This window comes from Taudactylus pleione, unplaced genomic scaffold (assembly GCF_031769625.1).
Source record: "Taudactylus pleione unplaced genomic scaffold, aTauple2 ptg000178l, whole genome shotgun sequence".
Lineage (NCBI taxonomy): Eukaryota > Metazoa > Chordata > Amphibia > Anura > Myobatrachidae > Taudactylus > Taudactylus pleione.
In genome coordinates this window covers 91,564-112,354 of record NW_028284580.1, presented here as the reverse complement: position 1 = coordinate 112,354, position 20,791 = coordinate 91,564, and the positions used below count along the sequence as shown (strand labels likewise).

The 20,791-nt window shown below is 42.1% G+C and overlaps 1 protein-coding gene across 1 annotated transcript in view; it reads left to right on the top strand.

Moving 5' to 3' along the window:
• The window catches only part of LOC148520008 (epithelial sodium channel subunit alpha-like), a 91,577-nt gene extending 87,615 nt beyond the window's left edge, over window positions 1-3,962 (top strand). The window contains exons 8-10 of the mRNA XM_088475817.1: window positions 1,513-1,571; window positions 1,877-1,952; window positions 3,144-3,962. Coding sequence (XP_088331943.1) covers window positions 1,513-1,571; window positions 1,877-1,952; window positions 3,144-3,416 — 408 coding nt within the window. The 3' untranslated portion in view covers window positions 3,417-3,962. The remainder of the gene's footprint in view (window positions 1-1,512; window positions 1,572-1,876; window positions 1,953-3,143) is intronic.
• Window positions 3,963-20,791: the final 16,829 nt, after the last annotated feature.

Below are 20,791 nucleotides of genomic sequence, written 5' to 3'. Positions count from 1 at the left end.
CATCTAATTCCGAAATTTATGTATTTTTGGCAATTGATGGTGTTACTATACGGCAGTCTCAGGTGGCATAAAGCGGATTATACTTACCTGCTGTCAGTGTGAGCAGGTCCTCCTCGGCTCCCTCCGTCCCTCCTTCATCCCTCCTCCGGCTCCGGCTGCTGCTCCGACTATGTTCTCTCGGCAGAACACAGTAAAGTTTAAAACAATAAAATAATAATAATATTTATATATATATATATATATATATATATATATGTATATCTATATATATATATATATATATATATATATTTATTAAACTTTACTGTTTTCTCTTCTTCAGATGGGATGTCGGGGTCCGCGGCTGCAGCGGCCAGGTAGGTGGAGGACAGGGAGGTGAGCGGGACAGCTCTTATAATATAATATAGAGCTGTCCCGTGGATGTAGTCACTTTCAGATTCCAGGCACAGAGGTTGAAATGCACATGTGCCGCCACCAGCCTGCGCATTTGCATTCTGCAAAATTCCTCCTCCGCTAATTTATCCGAAAAGAAGCCCTTAAGCTTTAGTAGCCAAAGCAAGCTTGCCGATAATCACCCAGTCTCTTCCAGGAGGAGGCAGCAAGCTTGGCACAGCGACGGGGGGGGGGGGAGGAAGGCGTGACATGATATCGAAGGCAGGATGGGGGGCGTAGCCGTGCAATTGCATCATCGCAGGCCACACCCCCGCTACACATTGCGAAGATTACCGGCATTGTGTAGCCGGGGGTGGGGCCACAATGACGCGATTCAGAGCGAATCGCATCATCAGCTCCCCCAAATAAGCCACTTAAACGGGGTGAGCGAATGCTGGTGGGGGTATGCGGGCGGGTTGCACTGGCAACACACGATTTTCGGGAGGCTCCCGACCATTTTGGGAGTGTAGGCAAGTATGAGCCAAAGCCATCTAATGATGGTGTTAGCTAGAGGCACCAGATCCAGAAAGTGATGCTTTCCTGAACTTGATGGATGTGACACATCGCAGCCCAAAGATTCCTATGGTGTCTGCTGTGCTGTGGGACCACAACAGATATCTCCATATGGGTATGAATATGTAATGAGGCTATCTGCATTTTTGTATTTGATACATCCCGCCTTACGTAGTATTAAATAAATGAATTATAAAAGTATGATAATAAATAATTATAATGAGAAAGCTTTCTGAATTCAGTCAAAGTGAATTACTCAGCATATAACCGTTTTTATTTTTGTGTGCTCTTTTCATATATTCTTCTGGAGGCATCATATCAATCTTTGCACCAACACGTGCCAATAAGTGCCAGTTGGTCTGATATTGCAGTGGGTATGACCCCAAAACTAGTGCAGTGCTCTTGAATGACTGACAGCAGTGACAATAAGTGGGTATGACATCGTTGGGTGTGGGGTATGACATATTTGCTGCCTGGCGAGGCATAATTAGGAACAGACATGTACAATATAGTAATGACACATAATAAGAAAATAAAATAATATATATCCTATTTGTACTTTATTAGGACTATTTCTCAAAGAATCTTGAAACTAGAAGAGGACATCAAGACATGCAAACTATTAGGTAAGTATGAATCCATATATAATACATTAGTATAGTATGCAAATACACATACGCAAACTAAGGTATAATAGGTTCCCCATAAAACGAAAATGGAGGACATTTAGGAAAACTGTTCCTCAGGTAACTGAATCTATTTCAGCCTTAATACGTTTTCCACTTCTCAATAATAGTATTTTATTGGGGAACCATCCCGTGTGCTGTGTTTATAATGTATTTTAAAAATTAGCAAAAAAAAAATGTAGAAATGGGATTAGTTCCAGTATTGTAGCTGGGACATGTTAATTATTGTATTTTCCTTTTGTCAGAGACAATGTGGTCAAGGTTGTGGTTTATTACCAACAGCTTAATTATGAGCTGATAGAAGAGGTTCCTGCTATGCAGGTAAGATCCAAAACGTATGCATACTAGAGTATGTTTAACATTTATAAACTGCAGGGCCGTACAGGTTCAGTCTCTTATATCCAAAATGCTTGGGACCAGATGTATTTTGGATATCTGCTTATTTTGTATTTTGGAGTATTTGCATACCATAATGAGATTGCTAGGGAATAGGACCCACGTCTAGTAACAGAATGCATTTATGGTTCATATACACCTTATACATACAGCCTAAAGGTCATTTTATACAATATATTTAATAATTTTGTGCCTTAAACAAAGTTTGTGTACACTGAACTATCAGAAAAGAAAGGTGTCACTATCTCAGTTGTGCCAAAACAAAAAATCTGTATTTTTGGAATATTCCATATTTCATAATATTTGGATATAAGAGGCTCAACCTGTACTAAGTATGGTGCAACTGTTGCCGTCATTCAGGGACAGATACACTATCTGTAAGTAATCAAATTTACAAGGTTTACAGGTATGTACATTCTATTTATTCAGAAGTTATCATGCGGATATTAAAATATACTCCTGTCATACTCCTGAGATTTGATATAAAAATTATTAGAATAATACAAAGAAGATATTTATAACTTATAAACACCTTCTTTGTTCATTGTAATAATATTTATAGTTAACACTCACCAGCTTTGTGGAGCTCCCTGGGACTGCAGGGAGACGAGAGATAAAGCTGCAACGGCTCAACCTCGCTTCTGTATAGTCAGACACTGCTTGCAGAGCTGGGGGCGGGGCCACACAACGGGCAGTAAGCTGCACAGAAAGATAGCTAATAGAGGCATGCCTCTGAGTATGGGTGCGTGGTAAATTGGAGCTACTAACCCATACCGATTCCAGAAATGGAAAATTTACGGTGTGGAGAGGGTGTGTTGAGGTAATACAGCTCTAGAGTGGAGTTCTTTTGTATACCAAGTAACATGAAAATGTACTATATTTAAATATGCTCTGATTATTCCAAATGTTTTATTCTCACCTGTATCTTTTGTAGTTGTGAGTAGCAGGGGAAATTCATTGCACTGGCTGTTAGAGTCTTAGAAACCATGTTACAAAGAAATATTTGCTTTCAGCTAGCTTCTCCTAAACTAGAGCAGAGAATAGCCTCTGGCAATCAGCATACCCAGTACCTGCATCTGCTACATAATCATCTTTATGTTTCTTTGTGTCCTGTAGCTTGTGGACCTGTTTTCCAGTATCGGAGGTCTGGTGGGTCTTTGGATTGGGGTCTCAGTTTGCACAGTGGCTGAGTTTATAGAGCTTTTACTGAATTTACTGACTTTTATCATTGTTCGTGTTCCAAAACATGAAGAGTCACCAGAAAATCCCTACACAATCCCAAACCCTCAGTCTGAACTATGCTCCCCAGCACGTCCAGCTGACCACCTCCTTCTATGGGATACTGTTGATGTTGACGATGTTTCCAGTCTACTCAGAAACAAATGCTGAAGATATTACTCTGAAAAACCCATATCAAAGCTGCAAGACATGAAATAATAATAATATTAGCAATGTATGGGGTATAAATGGCCTTTTGAAATTCTTGGGTATTTAATGTACTTGCAGTAGAGCTGGTACCAGTTGCTACAATTGAAAAATTGTGCTGTGAGCATAGGATAATGAAGAAAATTAATTTACTATTTACTGCAGAAGATTAAATTAAAGTTGAATCATATATAAAAAAAAGTTTCCATATTTTTAAAAATATATATATTTTACTTTCCCAGGTACTATAACTGACTTTCAATCATGGAGAATTTGTAAAGTTTTTTTTTTATTATTTACAGTAGACAGTTGGCACAATCAAGTACTGGCTGTCCTAGTGGGATAAGCAATCCAATTAGACCAATTAATATTCTCCAGTAATTCAGGATTGCAGAAGTAAAAATGTGGGGATGTAATTCTGCTTTAAATGTACATTGTAGATCTGTTTGCTAAAATGTGTCCGATGCCTAACTCTAACCCTATCCCCCTCTTTTCCCCCTTTAATTCAGCTAACCAGGTTATTCTACATTAAAAACTCGGACGATAATCTAGTCTCAGACTTGATTAAGACTTTGCTTCTTTTTCTGAGATTTTTTATCTAGCTCCAAAAGGTTTTGGTTATAGAGTTTCTGTAAACTACTAACGTAAAGAAAATAGGATTATTCTGACAGTCATGTTATCCGCTTAAATACTCAGTAATTCTAATTGTCTTTTTTTTATTTATTTGTTTGGTTTACATTTGAATGTTTTGGCTGTTTATTAGTTGCAGACTGAAAGCTCTCTGGGATTAAATTTAATTATAGGTCTTACCACATATACCTAAATATAATTTACTGAGTTCATTGCTGTTACTTTACATATTATACATGGTACAGTGAAGCTACTTTTATGAAATAGGGGTCTATTTACCAGTGGTAGAGCAATAGGTTCATTTGATATTGGGTTGCGAGTAGAGATGTGTGCCATTCCATCCCCTGTGTTTTGTTCTAAAATCATCTTAAGTTTTTGGTTTTGTCAAAAATACCCTAATGTGCTTTGGTTTTGGCTTTGAATTTCTTTAAAATAGTCAAATCAGACTCCACTTGGTGAAGTTGGCCTCACACATCCTTGCCGCAGCACAGTGTTTAATGACTAAGGGCTCTATTTACTACAATCCGCATATTGAATGCGGATTGTAGTGTGATATTACCGAGTGAATTCGCATTGCGAATTCAGGCAATATCACAGGGGTTTACTATAAATCCCTTGCAGGGACAGAGCTTGCGATAAAGCTCTGTCCCTGCGGATCCCATCCGCACTCTAGTTGCTGTATTTTCAGAAAAAATACCGCGACTAAGAGCCCGCGCATGCGCCGACCCACCGTCGCTGCTACCCCCACCAACGCTAAGCCCCGCCCCCGGTGCTAAGCCCCACCCTGCGATCGCGAAACCCCCGCGACCCCCCCTCCCCCCCACACGTGACCCCCCCCTCCCTTCATTACACTTACCTGCATCCTCCTGGCCTCCGGTGATCTTCTCCGGGCTTCCCGATCAGGTGATCTCCCATACTGCACTGGGGCCCGATCACCTGATGACCGGGCAGCAGTGCACTGTGGGAGACCAGCTGACCGGTGAGGAGCCATCACCGGAGGCCCGATCACCGGTCCCTGGATTCAGGTAAGTAAAAAAAAAAGTTTCATTTTTTTTTTTTTTTTTTTACAGCAATCAGCTTGCGGTCTATTTAGAGCAGAGTGGGAGCCCGGTAACCGGGGGAGACCCTGGATAACGCCACCTCCAGGTGGCGTTATTATCACAGGGCTTCCCCAGGTATTTTTTTACAATTTATTTTTAGTAACTATGGTCGGATCACATTTCCCATTACAATTATGGGAAATGCGATCTGCTTTACTAAAAATAAGTGATAATTAGGGGTTGGAGTAGAATTTTACTAATTCTACTCCAATTGCCCTATAGTAACTACAGGTGAAACTAAAATAATGTGAAAAGGGTGTGAAAACACCCTTTTTCACTTTATTTTAGTAAAAATAATGTTAATAAATAGAGCCCTAAATCTTGGAAGCATAATGAGTCTTCCTGCGTCTCTTCCTTAAAGTCTCAACATAGGAGTCAACTTTTAAATTTGATTTGGGTGGGCTCTTGGTGACCCTTCCCACCCATAGGACAGCAAAATGTCTTGGTTAGAGGCAGCAGCAGAATATGGTTGGATCCAATTAGAATAAATAAGGAACTTATTTATAAAATTGCTGAAATAATACATCAGAGGGTAACATTACATTGGTACTGTAGTAACTGTCACCAAACAAATGGTTAACATGCTGTATTAGTTTCCTCTGTCTCACAAATACAACTTATCAATTGGAGATCCCTGTGATTGGGCTTTAAAATCTCATGTAAAGCTGCTTTCTTCATTTTTAATTACTTGCTGCTAATTACCAGCAGGACATGCCCTCATGGGAAATCACTGCCATCAGATGGGTTATATAAACCATAGCCTTTGCTACTTTTCTCCATTATCTTACTTGAGCTTTGCATCAAGCAGTGAGAATTGCATTGCCAACTGATCATCAGCTCCTCATTCCACTCTATATATTTATTAGGGGTGAGCGGGTTCGGATTTCTGAAATCCGAACCCCCCCGAGCCCCCCCGATCCGAGTCCGATCCGAATCAGGCTCGACTTTTCCCGCCTGACTCGGATCTGAAATCGAGGCAAAACGTCATCATCCCGCCTTCCGAGTCTCGCGGGTTTTGGATCCTATATAAGGTACCCACGTCGGCGCCATTTTCTCACTCGGCTGTGGACAGTGAAGAGGGAGGGTGGGAGTTAGGGCTGTGTAGTGTAGTGTAGTGTAGTGCTGCTGTTGTCCACTACTTCAAAGTCCATAGGGGCTGGCTGTGTTGTGCTGTGCTGCTGTTGTTAATAGGGGCTGTGTCCACTACTTCAAAGTCCATAGGGGCTGGCTGGACTGTGTTGTGCAGTCAGTTCTCCATAGGGGCTGTGTCCACTCCAAAGTCCTGTGCAGTGTCCCAGTCCTAAAGAGGTGCTGTAGTGTTGTCCAGGGGGTGCTCTGTCCATCAGGGGTGCTCCCCCCAAGTGCTAAAAAAATAATATATTTTCTGTGTTTGTGAATTGTGTGCGCAGTAGCCGCACGTGCATCAACAAAGTAGTGCCAAGCGTGCGCCTGTGTCATAAGTAAAGGGCCGGCTGGCTTGACCGTTAAGGGTGCTGTAACCCCCGAAAGTACACTCCAGTCCAAACCAAAAAAAAAATTATTTTCTGTGTTTGTGAATTGTGTGCGCAGTAGCCGCACGTGCATCAACAAAGTAGTGCCAAGCGTGCGCCTGTGTCATAAGTAAAGGGCCGGCTGGCTTGACCGTTAAGGGTGCTGTAACCCCCGAAAGTACACTCCAGTCCAAACCAAAAAAAAAATTATTTTCTGTGTTTGTGAATTGTGTGCGCAGTAGCCGCACGTGCATCAACAAAGTAGTGCCAAGCGTGCGCCTGTGTCATAAGTAAAGGGCCGGCTGGCTTGACCGTTAAGGGTGCTGTAACCCCCAAAAGTACACTCCAGTCCAAACCAAAAAAAAAATTATTTTCTGTGTTTGTGAATTGTGTGCGCAGTAGCCGCACGTGCATCAACAAAGTAGTGCCAAGCGTGCGCCTGTGTCATAAGTAAAGGGCCGGCTGGCTTGACCGTTAAGGGTGCTGTAACCCCCGAAAGTACACTCCAGTCCAAACCAAAAAAAAAATTATTTTCTGTGTTTGTGAATTGTGTGCGCAGTAGCCGCACGTGCATCAACAAAGTAGTGCCAAGCGTGCGCCTGTGTCATAAGTAAAGGGCCGGCTGGCTTGACCGTTAAGGGTGCTGTAACCCCCGAAAGTACACTCCAGTCCAAACCAAAAAAAAAATTATTTTCTGTGTTTGTGAATTGTGTGCGCAGTAGCCGCACGTGCATCAACAAAGTAGTGCCAAGCGTGCGCCTGTGTCATAAGTAAAGGGCCGGCTGGCTTGACCGTTAAGGGTGCTGTAACCCCCGAAAGTACACTCCAGTCCAAACCAAAAAAAAAATTATTTTCTGTGTTTGTGAATTGTGTGCGCAGTAGCCGCACGTGCATCAACAAAGTAGTGCCAAGCGTGCGACTGTGTCATAAGTAAAGGGCCGGCTGGCTTGACCGTTAAGGGTGCTGTAACCCCCGAAAGTACACTCCAGTCCAAACCAAAAAAAAAATTATTTTCTGTGTTTGTGAATTGTGTGCGCAGTAGCCGCACGTGCATCAACAAAGTAGTGCCAAGCGTGCGCCTGTGTCATAAGTAAAGGGCCGGCTGGCTTGACCGTTAAGGGTGCTGTAACCCCCGAAAGTACACTCCAGTCCAAACCAAAAAAAAAATTATTTTCTGTGTTTGTGAATTGTGTGCGCAGTAGCCGCACGTGCATCAACAAAGTAGTGCCAAGCGTGCGCCTGTGTCATAAGTAAAGGGCCGGCTGGCTTGACCGTTAAGGGTGCTGTAACCCCCGAAAGTACACTCCAGTCCAAACCAAAAAAAAAATTATTTTCTGTGTTTGTGAATTGTGTGCGCAGTAGCCGCACGTGCATCAACAAAGTAGTGCCAAGCGTGCGCCTGTGTCATAAGTAAAGGGCCGGCTGGCTTGACCGTTAAGGGTGCTGTAACCCCCGAAAGTACACTCCAGTCCAAACCAAAAAAAAAATTATTTTCTGTGTTTGTGAATTGTGTGCGCAGTAGCCGCACGTGCATCAACAAAGTAGTGCCAAGCGTGCGCCTGTGTCATAAGTAAAGGGCCGGCTGGCTTGACCGTTAAGGGTGCTGTAACCCCCGAAAGTACACTCCAGTCCAAACCAAAAAAAAAATTATTTTCTGTGTTTGTGAATTGTGTGCACAGTAGCCGCACGTGCATCAACAAAGTAGTGCCAAGCGTGCGCCTGTGTCATAAGTAAAGGGCCGGCTGGCTTGACCGTTAAGGGTGCTGTAACCCCCGAAAGTACACTCCAGTCCAAACCAAAAAAAAATTATTTTCTGTGTTTGTGAATTGTGTGCACTGTGGCTGCACGTGCATCAACAAAGGAGCAGCGCCAAGCGTGCGCCTGTGTCCCATAAGTAAAGAGCCGGCTGGCTCATTTCTTAAAGGGTGGTGTAACCCACAAAGTGCACTACTCTCCAGCAAAAATAAAATAATATTTTCTGTGTTTGTGTGCGCTTTAGCCGCACGTATATATATCAATATAACATAAATGGTGGACCAAACTTTCTCCGATAAAAATAAAATAGGGAAAGATCAAGAACCACTTCCTCCTAGTGCTGTTGCTGCTGCTGGGAGTTGTTCATCATCCCAGAGAGGAAGTAGGAACATCACTACTTTTACTAAACAATTGACCCTCCAACAGTCCCTAGCGATGAGGATGAAGTACGACAGCAGTCATCCTGAAGCAAAACGTATAACTGAGGCCTTGACTGCTATGTTGGTGTTAGACGTGCGTCCGGTATCCGACATTAGTGCAGTGGGATTTAGACAATTGATGGAGGTAGTGTGTCCTCGGTTCCAAATCCCGTCTAGATTCCACCTGCATCCTCAAAGCAGCAGCGACAAGCGTGCGTCTGTCTGTTAAAGGGTGGTGACACCCTCAAAGTGTGCTACACAAACAATTAAAATATTGTTCTTTTTTTTTCTGTCTTTGTGAATTGTGTGGGCTGTAGCCGCACCTGCATCCTTAAAGCAGCAGCGACAAGCGTGCGTCTGTCTGTTAAAGGGTGGTGACACCCTCAAAGTGTGCTACACAAACAATTAAAATATTGTTCTTTTTTTTTCTGTCTTTGTGAATTGTGTGGGCTGTAGCCGCACCTGCATCCTTAAAGCAGCAGCGACAAGCGTGCGTCTGTCTGTTAAAGGGTGGTGACACCCTCAAAGTGTGCTACACAAACAATTAAAATATTGTTCTTTTTTTTTCTGTCTTTGTGAATTGTGTGGGCTGTAGCCGCACCTGCATCCTTAAAGCAGCAGCGACAAGCGTGCGTCTGTCTGTTAAAGGGTGGTGACACCCTCAAAGTGTGCTACACAAACAATTAAAATATTGTTCTTTTTTTTTCTGTCTTTGTGAATTGTGTGGGCTGTAGCCGCACCTGCATCCTTAAAGCAGCAGCGACAAGCGTGCGTCTGTCTGTTAAAGGGTGGTGACACCCTCAAAGTGTGCTACACAAACAATTAAAATATTGTTCTTTTTTTTTTGGTCTTTGTGAAATGTGTGGGCTGTAGCCGCACCTGCATCCTTAAAGCAGCAGCGACAAGCGTGCGTCTGTCTGTTAAAGGGTGGTGACACCCTCAAAGTGTGCTACACAAACAATTAAAATATTGTTCTTTTTTTTTCTGTCTTTGTGAATTGTGTGGGCTGTAGCCGCACCTGCATCCTTAAAGCAGCAGCGACAAGCGTGCGTCTGTCTGTTAAAGGGTGGTGACACCCTCAAAGTGTGCTACACTAACAATTAAAATATTGTTCTTTTTTTTTTGGTCTTTGTGAAATGTGTGGGCTGTAGCCGCACCTGCATCCTTAAAGCAGCAGCGACAAGCGTGCGTCTGTCTGTTAAAGGGTGGTGTAACTCTCAAAGTGCTCCAAAAAATAAAAAACTATTTTTTTAATGTGTTTGTGACTTGTGTGCGATGTAGCCGCACCTGCATCCTTAAAGCAGCAGCGACAAGCGTGCGTCTGTCTGTTAAAGGGTGGTGACACCCTCAAAGTGTGCTACACAAACAATAAAAATATTCTTCTTTTTTCTGTCTATGTGAATTGTGTGGGCTGTAGCCGCACCTGCATCCTTAAAGCAGCAGCGACAAGCGTGCGTCTGTCTGTTAAAGGGTGGTGACACCCTCAAAGTGTTCTACACAAACAATTAAAATATTGTTCTTTTTTTTTCGGTCTTTGTGAAATGTGTGGGCTGTAGCCGCACCTGCATCCTTAAAGCAGCAGCGACAAGCGTGCGTCTGTCTGTTAAAGGGTGGTGTAACTCTCAAAATGTTCCAAAAAATAAAAAACTATTTTTTAATGTGTTTGTGACTTGTGTGCGATGTAGCCACACTTGCATCCTCAAAGCAGCAGCGACAAGCGTGCATCTGTCTGTTAAAGGGTGGTGACACCCTCAAAGTGTGCTACACAAACAATTAAAATATTGTTCTTTTTTTTTCTGTCTATGTGAATTGTGTGGGCTGTAGCCGCACCTGCATCCTTAAAGCAGCAGCGACAAGCGTGCGTCTGTCTGTTAAAGGGTGGTGACACCTCAAAGTGTTCTACACAAACAATTAAAATATTGTTCTTTTTTTTTTGGTCTTTGTGAAATGTGTGGGCTGTAGCCGCACCTGCATCCTTAAAGCAGCAGCGACAAGCGTGCGTCTGTCTGTTAAAGGGTGGTGTAACTCTCAAAGTGCTCCAAAAAATAAAAAACTATTTTTTTAATGTGTTTGTGACTTGTGTGCGATGTAGCCGCACCTGCATCCTTAAAGCAGCAGCGACAAGCGTGCGTCTGTCTGTTAAAGGGTGGTGACACCCTCAAAGTGTGCTACACAAACAATAAAAATATTCTTCTTTTTTCTGTCTATGTGAATTGTGTGGGCTGTAGCCGCACCTGCATCCTTAAAGCAGCAGCGACAAGCGTGCGTCTGTCTGTTAAAGGGTGGTGACACCCTCAAAGTGTTCTACACAAACAATTAAAATATTGTTCTTTTTTTTTCGGTCTTTGTGAAATGTGTGGGCTGTAGCCGCACCTGCATCCTTAAAGCAGCAGCGACAAGCGTGCGTCTGTCTGTTAAAGGGTGGTGTAACTCTCAAAATGTTCCAAAAAATAAAAAACTATTTTTTAATGTGTTTGTGACTTGTGTGCGATGTAGCCACACTTGCATCCTCAAAGCAGCAGCGACAAGCGTGCGTCTGTCTGTTAAAGGGTGGTGACACCCTCAAAGTGTGCTACACAAACAATTAAAATATTGTTCTTTTTTTTTCTGTCTATGTGAATTGTGTGGGCTGTAGCCGCACCTGCATCCTTAAAGCAGCAGCGACAAGCGTGCGTCTGTCTGTTAAAGGGTGGTGACACCTCAAAGTGTTCTACACAAACAATTAAAATATTGTTCTTTTTTTTTTGGTCTTTGTGAAATGTGTGGGCTGTAGCCGCACCTGCATCCTTAAAGCAGCAGCGACAAGCGTGCGTCTGTCTGTTAAAGGGTGGTGACACCTCAAAGTGTTCTACACAAACAATTAAAATATTGTTCTTTTTTTTTTGGTCTTTGTGAAATGTGTGGGCTGTAGCCGCACCTGCATCCTTAAAGCAGCAGCGACAAGCGTGCGTCTGTCTGTTAAAGGGTGGTGACACCTCAAAGTGTTCTACACAAACAATTAAAATATTCCTCTTCTTTTTTCTGTCTTTGTGAATTGTGTGGGCTGTAGCCGCACTTGCATCCTCAAAGCAGCAGCGACAAGCGTGCGTCTGTCTGTTAAAGGGTGGTGTAACCCTCAAAGTGTGCTCCACAAACAATAAAAATATTCTTTTTTTTTTCTGTCTTTGTGAATTGTGTGGGCTGTAGCCGCACTTGAATCCTCAAAGCAGCAGCGACAAGCGTGCGTCTGTCTGTTAAAGGATTACATCGGTGACAGCATCCAAGTAGGCATGTCAGACAGTCCGTACCTGTACTGGCAGGAAAAAGAAGCAATTTGGAGGTCCCTGTACAAACTGGCTCTATTTTACCTGAGTTGCCCCCCCTCCAGTGTGTACTCCGAAAGAGTGTTTAGTGCAGCCGGGAACCTTGTCAGCGAAAGGCGTAGGAGGTTGCTTCCACAAAATGTGGAGAAGATGATGTTCATAAAATGAATTATCAACTCTTCCAGGGAGACCAGCCTCCAGAACGTACAGAGGGACCTGTGGTTCCAGCAGGGACGAATTAATACTCTGTGAGGATGAGGATGTACACACTGAAGAGGGTGAGGAATCGGTGGATGAGGAGGATGAGGATGACATCTTGCCTCCGTAGAGCCAGTTTGTGCAGGGACAGATAAATTGCCAGCTTGTTTTGTGGGGGCCCAAACGAACCAATCATTTCAGCCACAGTTGTGTGGCAGACCCTGGCGCTGAAATGATTGGTTTGTTAAAGTGTGCATGTCCTGTTTATACAACATAAGGGTGGGTGGGAGGGCCCAAGGACAATTCCATCTTGCACCTCTTTTTTTTCTTTGCATTATGTACAGTTTGGGGCCTAGTTTTTCAATGCCATCCTGTCTGCCACTGCAGTTTCACGCCTAGATGGGTCACGTGTTTGTGCCGCCCACTTGTGTCGCTTAGCATAGTCATCCAGCTACCTCGGTGCAACCTTTTGGACATAAAAACACTATTGTGAGGTGTGAGGTATTCAGAATAGACTGGAAATGAGTGGAAATTAAGGTTATTGAGGTTAATAATAGCATAGGAGCAGAAAAACCTACAAATTCTGTGATTTTAGCTGTTTTTATGCTTTTTTTCAAAAAAATACAGATCCAAAACACAAAACCCAGAACCCAAAACACGCAAGGGTGGTTTTGGCAAAACCAATCCAGATCCAAAACACGAAGAAAGATCCAGATCCAAAACCAAAACACAAAACACGAAAAGTGGCCGGTGCACACCCCTAATATTTATATGTTGAGACTTTTTAACAAATCCTCAGGATTTGTCATTTCTGATAATGCAAGTAACATCCAATGTTATGGGGCCTGTGCATGTGCTGCATCCGTTCTGTGCATGTGTAGACTGGGTCCTGCGTGCAGTCACAGTCCATTATGCTGCAGTATTTGGGAGGCAGAGCAAAGACGGCGAACCTGGACTGTTCTACATTACTGAGGCATTTTTCCTCTATTTGTAGGTTTGCCAGGCACATGGTCTATGCTTCCCTGCAGCTGTGCAATACAGTCCACATCAGAAACAGGCCCAATATAGTAATAATATACCTGAAACAACAGGTGGAAGTGTGTCATAATGTGTTTGATGCAAGAGCCTTGCTAACACCACAATATGCCTAGATATTATGAAGTGCAGCAATAACATAACAATTAGGAAGCTTTGTTACTTATGAATAGTGGTAAAATGTTTAATCTAGAGATGTGTTGGCAGTGCAGGGGTGTCGGCAGTGTTCTCAGGGCCTGATTCAGACCCGCTCGCAAGCACTATGCGCTCACGAGCGGGTCGATGTTAGGCCACTGCGCATGCGCGAGACCAGGCTAGCGATGGGCACTCTGTTGCTCCGGGTCTCACACCAAAAGGGGGCGGCTGCCGATTTTGATCGACAGCTCGCACCATTTTTGAGGCGTGGCGTGGGGGTGGCATCACAAACTGAACCGTTCCCATGCGAACGCCTTCCGTTTGTGGGCAGTCCCACTGACATCACCAGTGATGTCAGTGGGAGAGCTTCCGGCTCTATTAGAGCCAGAAGCTCTCTGGGGCTTGCGGCCACGAGATCCTACCACAAGGGTCTCGCCGCAAGCCCGATGGTAGCGATGGTACTGACCATCGCGACCATCATCCTGGCCACTTGCAAAAAAACGCCCTCATTCAGAGCGAGCGCTCTTTCAGAGCGTCCGGCTCTGAATCAGGGCCTCAGTGCGGGGGTGCAAGCAGTATCGGCAGTGCAGAAACTGTTCTGAGTGTGAAGGTGCTGGTGGTGACGCAGTTCGGGGATGGCGGCGGTGTCCTCAGTGCGGAAGTGCTTGCAGTGCAGAAGTACCGGTGGTGTTCTCAGTGTGGGGGTGCTTGCAGTGCCGGCAGTGTTCTGAGTGCAGAAATGCCAGCGGTGTCGACAGTGCGGGACTGCCCTCAGTGCGGGGTTGCTGGTGCTGTTGACAGTTCAAAGGTGCTGGTGGTGTCGGCAGTGCATAAGTGCCGGTGGTGTTGTCAGTGCAGGGGTGCCGGCGATGTAGGGGTGCCGGCGGTGTCCACAGTGCAGGGGTGCCGGTGGTGTCCTCAGTACGGGGTTGCAGGCAGTGTCGCCAGTGCTGGAGTGCGGCAATGTCGGCACTGCAAGGGGTGCCGGCGTGGGATTGCTGGTGATGTTGACAGTTCAGGGGTGCCGGCGGTGTCCTCAGTTCTGGTTTGCTGGCAGTGTTGCCAGTGCTTGGTTGCGGCGATCTCGGCACTGTGTGGGGGGGTCGACGGTGTCAGCACTGTGGGTGGCTGTGTCCTCGGTGCGGTGAGGGCTGCCATCTTGCGTCCGGCTGCCCCATTGAAGTCTATGGGGAAGTGCTGATTTGCTGAGAGCCATGACTGATGACTCTCTCAGCCAATCTGCAGTCAAGCCATTGATTTCAATGTGACTTTTGAAATTGGCGCCATAGCCAAAATCGCGAGATCCGATAGCGGGATCTCAAGGTTTTGGCTCTGGCAGGGATCCGAGGCAGACAGGGAGACCCGAGTTGCGGCTCGGATCACCTCAGGTCCTGGAACTTTGGGCGGGTTCGGATTCCAAGGAATCCGAACTGCTCATCTCTAGTTTAATCTGCTAATCATTTAATCATTAACACTGATAAGCCTATTCATCTGGAGCATATATATTTTATGTACTATATGTGTGAAGAGTATTTTCAGGTATTTTTGTATTTGCCACATCACCAGATGTAGCTCATCATAATACTATTATCACCAGATGTAGCTCATCATAATACTATTATCACCAGATGTAGTTCATCATAATACTATTATCACCAGATGTAGCTCATCATAATACTATTATCACCAGATGTAGCTCATCATAACATTATTATCACCAGATGTAGCTCATCATAATACTACTATCACCATATGTAGCTCATCATAATACTACTATCACCATATGTAGCTCATCATAATACTATTATCACCAGATGTAGCTCATCATAATACTATTATCACCAGATGTAGCCCATCATAATACTATTATCACCAGATGTAGCTCATCATAATACTATTATCACCAGATGTAGCTCATCATAACACTATTATCACCAGATGTAGCTCATCATAATAATATTATCATCAGATATAGCTCATCATAATACTATTATCACCAGATGTAGCTCATCATAATACTATTATCACCAGATGTAGCCCATCATAATACTATTATCACCAGATGTAGCTCATCATAATACTATTATCACCAGATGTAGCTCATCATAATACTATTATCACCAGATGTAGCTCATCATAATACTACTATCACCATATGTAGCTCATCATAATACTATTATCAGCAGATGTAGCTCATCATAATACTATTATTACCAGATGTAGCTCATCATAATACTATTATCACCAGATGTAGCTCATCATAATACTATTATCACCAGATGTAGCTCATCATAATACTATTATCACCATATGTAGTTCATCATAATACTGTTATCACCTGATGTAGGTCATTATAATACTATTATCACCAGATGTAGCTCATCATGATACTGCTATCACCAGATGCAGCTCACCATATTACTATTATCACCATATGTAGCTCATCATAATACTATTATCACCAGACGTAGCTCATCATAACACTATTATCACTAGATGTAGCTCATCATAATACTATTATCATCAGATGTAGCTCATCATAATACTATTATCACCAGATAAAGCTCATCATAATACTATTATTACCAGACGTAGCTCATCATATTACTACTATCACCAGATGTAGCTCATCATAATACTATTATTACCAGATATAGCTCATCATAATACTATTATCACCAGACATATCTCATCATAACACTATTATCACCAAATGTAGCTCATAATAATATTATCATCAGATATAGCTCATCATAATACTATTATCATCAGATGTAGCTCATCATAATACTATTATTACCAGACGTAACTCATCATATTACTACTATCACCAGATGTAGCTCATCATAATACTATTATCACCAGATGTAGATCATCATAATACTATTATCACCAGATGTAGCTCATCATAATACTATTATCACCAGATAAAGGTCATCATAATACTATTATCACCAGATAAAGCTCATCATAATACTATTATCACCAGATGTAGCTCATCATAATACTATTATCACCAGATGTAGCTCATCATAATACTATTATCACCAGATGTAGCTCATCATGATACTATTATCACCAGATGTAGCTCATCATAATACTATTATTACTAGATGTAGCTCATCATAATACTATTATCACCAGATGTAGCTCATTATAATACTATTATTACCAGATGTAGCTCATCATAATACTATTATCACCAGATGTAGCTCATCATAATCCTATTATCAGCAGATGTAGCTCATCATAATACTATTATCACCAGATGTAGCTCATCATAATACTATTATCACCAGATGTAGCTCATCATAATACTATTATCACCAGATAAAGCTCATCATAATACTATTATCACCAGATAAAGCTCATCATAATACTATTATCACCAGATGTAGCTCATCATAATACTATTATCACCAGATGTAGCTCATCATAATACTATTATCACCAGATGTAGCTCATCATGATACTATTATCACCAGATGTAGCTCATCATAATACTATCACTAGATGTAGCTCATCATAATACTATTATCACCATATGTAGGTCATCATAATACTATTATCACCAGATGTAGCTCATCATAATACTATTATTACCAGATGTAGCTCATCATAATACTATTATTACCAGATGTAACTCATCATATTACTATTATCACCACATGTAGCTCAGTATTATTATGACCAGATACTGTATTGTTTGGCCTATTTTTTGTTAAGGCCAGATACGTCTCAATATTTACCAGTTAGCAGCAGATATTGCTCAATTGTAGCTGGTTGGTACTAGATATTCTTCATTTTCACTAGTTGGCACCAGATGTTATTTGTTTTCTTAAAGCAAAACTTTTTGAAGTACAGTAATGAGCAGAAAAAAGGTAGAATTGCTAGGCAGTGCATGAGAGGTCTCTTTTGCCTATCTTAAGTCTTATGTACAAATATTGGGTAATATACTACTTACATTAGGGTGGGTTGAGGAAGCTTGGGTTGGTAATACCTATGGGCCTCATTGTTTCCAACCTAATCCCAACATACTGCCACAATAACTCTGGAAGTCATTGGAGACAATACGGGTGTACTGGGAGTAATCTTCAGGTAGGTTGCGGAACCTCAGGGAGGATGACAGCCAGCTGGGCCCATCATGTTGATTGGTACCAGCAATTGTAGGGGAGCTGCTAAAGTACATCAATTATTACATTCAATTGCAGCTCTCATGATATACTGTAGTCATTTCCTAATGCAGTCCCAAAACAGATCTGGTGTAAAATATGTGTTTTTCTGGAGGTGTTCCAGAGGACATACCACAACAAGGTCTAGTAGATGTACTAACAAAAATGTTTAATGAGTTGTTGGAGGCGGCACCAGACTCTCAGATTCACTTTGATTGAGCACATCGAGCATTACGCCTTAAAGGCATGCCTTCGGAAAAGCCATGGGATATCATATGTCGTCTACATTATTACACGATCAAGGAGGATATATTGAAAAAGGCCCGTTTAGCCGACAATATTGAATTTAATGGTCATTCTATACAAATATACCAGGACTTATCTTGGCATACACTACACCAGAGGCGACTACTTCGACCACTACTTGAAGAATTGCGGAAAAAGAATATTAAGTTTCGTTGGGGATTCCCTCTGAGTGTTCAAGTATTTCATGAGGGGGTTTTCTGTATCCTTAAAGATCATGAGGATGTTCCGCAATTTTGTTCGACGCTGGGTCTCCCTACAATATCACTTCCAAATTGGTTCGACCCTGTGGAACCATCTGTTGCTCCCGTTGCTAAGAAGGAACCTTGGCAGAAGAATAAATCTTCCAGATGCAGGTCGCGTCATTCTCCTGATGACGACACCCTGGCAGCCACTTGAGTTAAAACATTTCATTAGATAGTTATGTGCTCTACAGTATTTATTGCTGTGATTACTACTTTCGCCATGTTCTAATATGGTTGTTACTTTAATGCCTACTCTGATTGTTATAGTTTTTTTAAATGTTTCCTCCGCTGTGTTTTCTTTATTATATTATATTGTGCTGAATATTTTAGATAGAAATCTTTGATTGAGATTCATGTTGAGTTTAGACGAAATTATAGTTTGGTGTCATGGACACTAGTACCCTCAATTCCCCCTTTCTCTGCTGTATATATGTTGACCGTGTCCCCATATGGGCCTTACGCGGCTTCTTATGCAGAGACTTATACATGTTTACTTGTTAAATGTGTATTAATACTAGGTTTGCTCAGTAATATGGGCTTTCCCATAGTGCTGTTCTTTGTTTATTTTTTTCTGTCTTCGTCTGTGTCTGATCCCTTATCCCAATGTTTTTTCCCACACCCATTTCCTCCCCCTTTTCTTCAGAAGTTGGTGTGCATGTCTCGGACAAGTGAGACAACCTATACAACACAGAGGCTTCATCTGTGGGTCTGTAACCGTTATTTATTTATGGCTAATCTGTTATTGTTTTCCAATAATGTAAAAGGCCTTAACATTCCGGAGAAACGATCTAGTCTTCTTCATTTACTTCATGTAGATAAGGTTGATGTAGCTTTCTTACAGGAGACACATTTTAAAAGAGATGCTGCCCCTAATTTACTTTCCCGGCATTACACTTCTGGGTTTTTTAATAATTATTCCAGTGCCAAGGCCAGGGGGGTTGCCATCTTATTCTCCAAAGTTTTGAAATTATCTGATGTTCAAGAGGTACCTGTAGGTGATGGTAGGGGTCTACTTGTCAAAGTAATGATAGCTGGGCAGCGGTACACTTTTGTAAATCTATACTTCCCTAATACAGGCCAATCACGTTTTTTACATGAATCCTTGGAAGCAATTGAACACCATATAGAGGGTATATTTATTGTGGGGGGTAATTTTAATTGGGCTCTAGAACCCCAGTTGGATACCTCTTCTGGTACTCCCAGATCATCTCGTAAGGAGTCCCGTAAGTTTAGAATGATCTTACATGAGTTTCAATTAATGGATACCTGGCGGTTGCAACATCCTGCCGAGAGAGATTATACATTTTACTCTCCTCCTCAGAAGTCATATTTTCGAATTGATTATTTTTTTTATAGGTCATGCTCATTTAGATTTATTAATAGATACGGAAATTGGTCAGATAACGGGCTCAGATCATGCTCCTATTTCCTTGCGACTGAGAGTCAGACATCCATCACACCGTCACTGGCGTTGGACATTTAATGAACAATTTCTTAAAGACACTAATTATCAAGCTCAATTGCTAGAGAATATTGATCAATATATAGAGTCCAACATTACTGACGATGTTTCCCCGATTTCGATATGGGAAGCCCATAAGTGTGTTATCTCCAGGTAAGAGGTACTGCAATGGGGACCACATGTGCCCCCACATACGCTAACCTCTACCTGGGGTGGTGGGAGTGGGAGTATGTTTTTAACGAGATTAACGAGATCTATACAAAACATGTAATTTTGTGGTTGAGGTATATTGATGACCTCCTGATCATCTGGGAGGGAGAAGTGGAGGTATTTATGGAATTCCTAAATCAATTAAATTCCAATGACCTTAATCTAAAATTAACTTTCGAGGCAAGTAGAGAGAAAATTTATTTTTTGGATATCACATTGACTATCGAAAGTGATGGACACATATCCTCAGATTTATTTCGCAAAAAGACATCTACCAACACTATACTACACAATACAAGTTCGCATTTTGCTCCGGTTCTGAAGGGTCTACCCAAGGGAGAATTTTTACACATGAAGCGCAATTGTTCAGAAGACCAGACTTTTTGGGTCAGATCTAGACAATTATGTGAAAGATTGAAATTCCGTGGATATAGCAACAGGAGCATCAAAAGAGCCTACAAAGACACTAACACATATACTAGAGTTCAACTTCTTACACCAAAAATTAAGAAAAAAGAACAAGAATGTGTGAGATTTGTGGGGACTTTTTGCCATGAATGGAAACTTCTACAAGTAATTTTACATAAACACCTTAATGTATTACATACTGATCAAGATTTGATGAGAATCCTTGGAGATAAGATCCAAATGAGCTGGAGACAATCCAAAAACTTGAGGGACATTTTGGTCCAAAGCCATTTTGAAACACCCAAGAAGCCCCTATATTTCAAAAAGGGCTCAAGAAAATGTGGAACTTGTAAAGCTTGTTCAGTTATGATAACTACAGAAACGTATTATGATAAATTCAAAAAAGTTTGGCATATTAAAGAATACATCGATTGTAATACAACAGCAGTGATATACAATCTACAATGTCCATGTA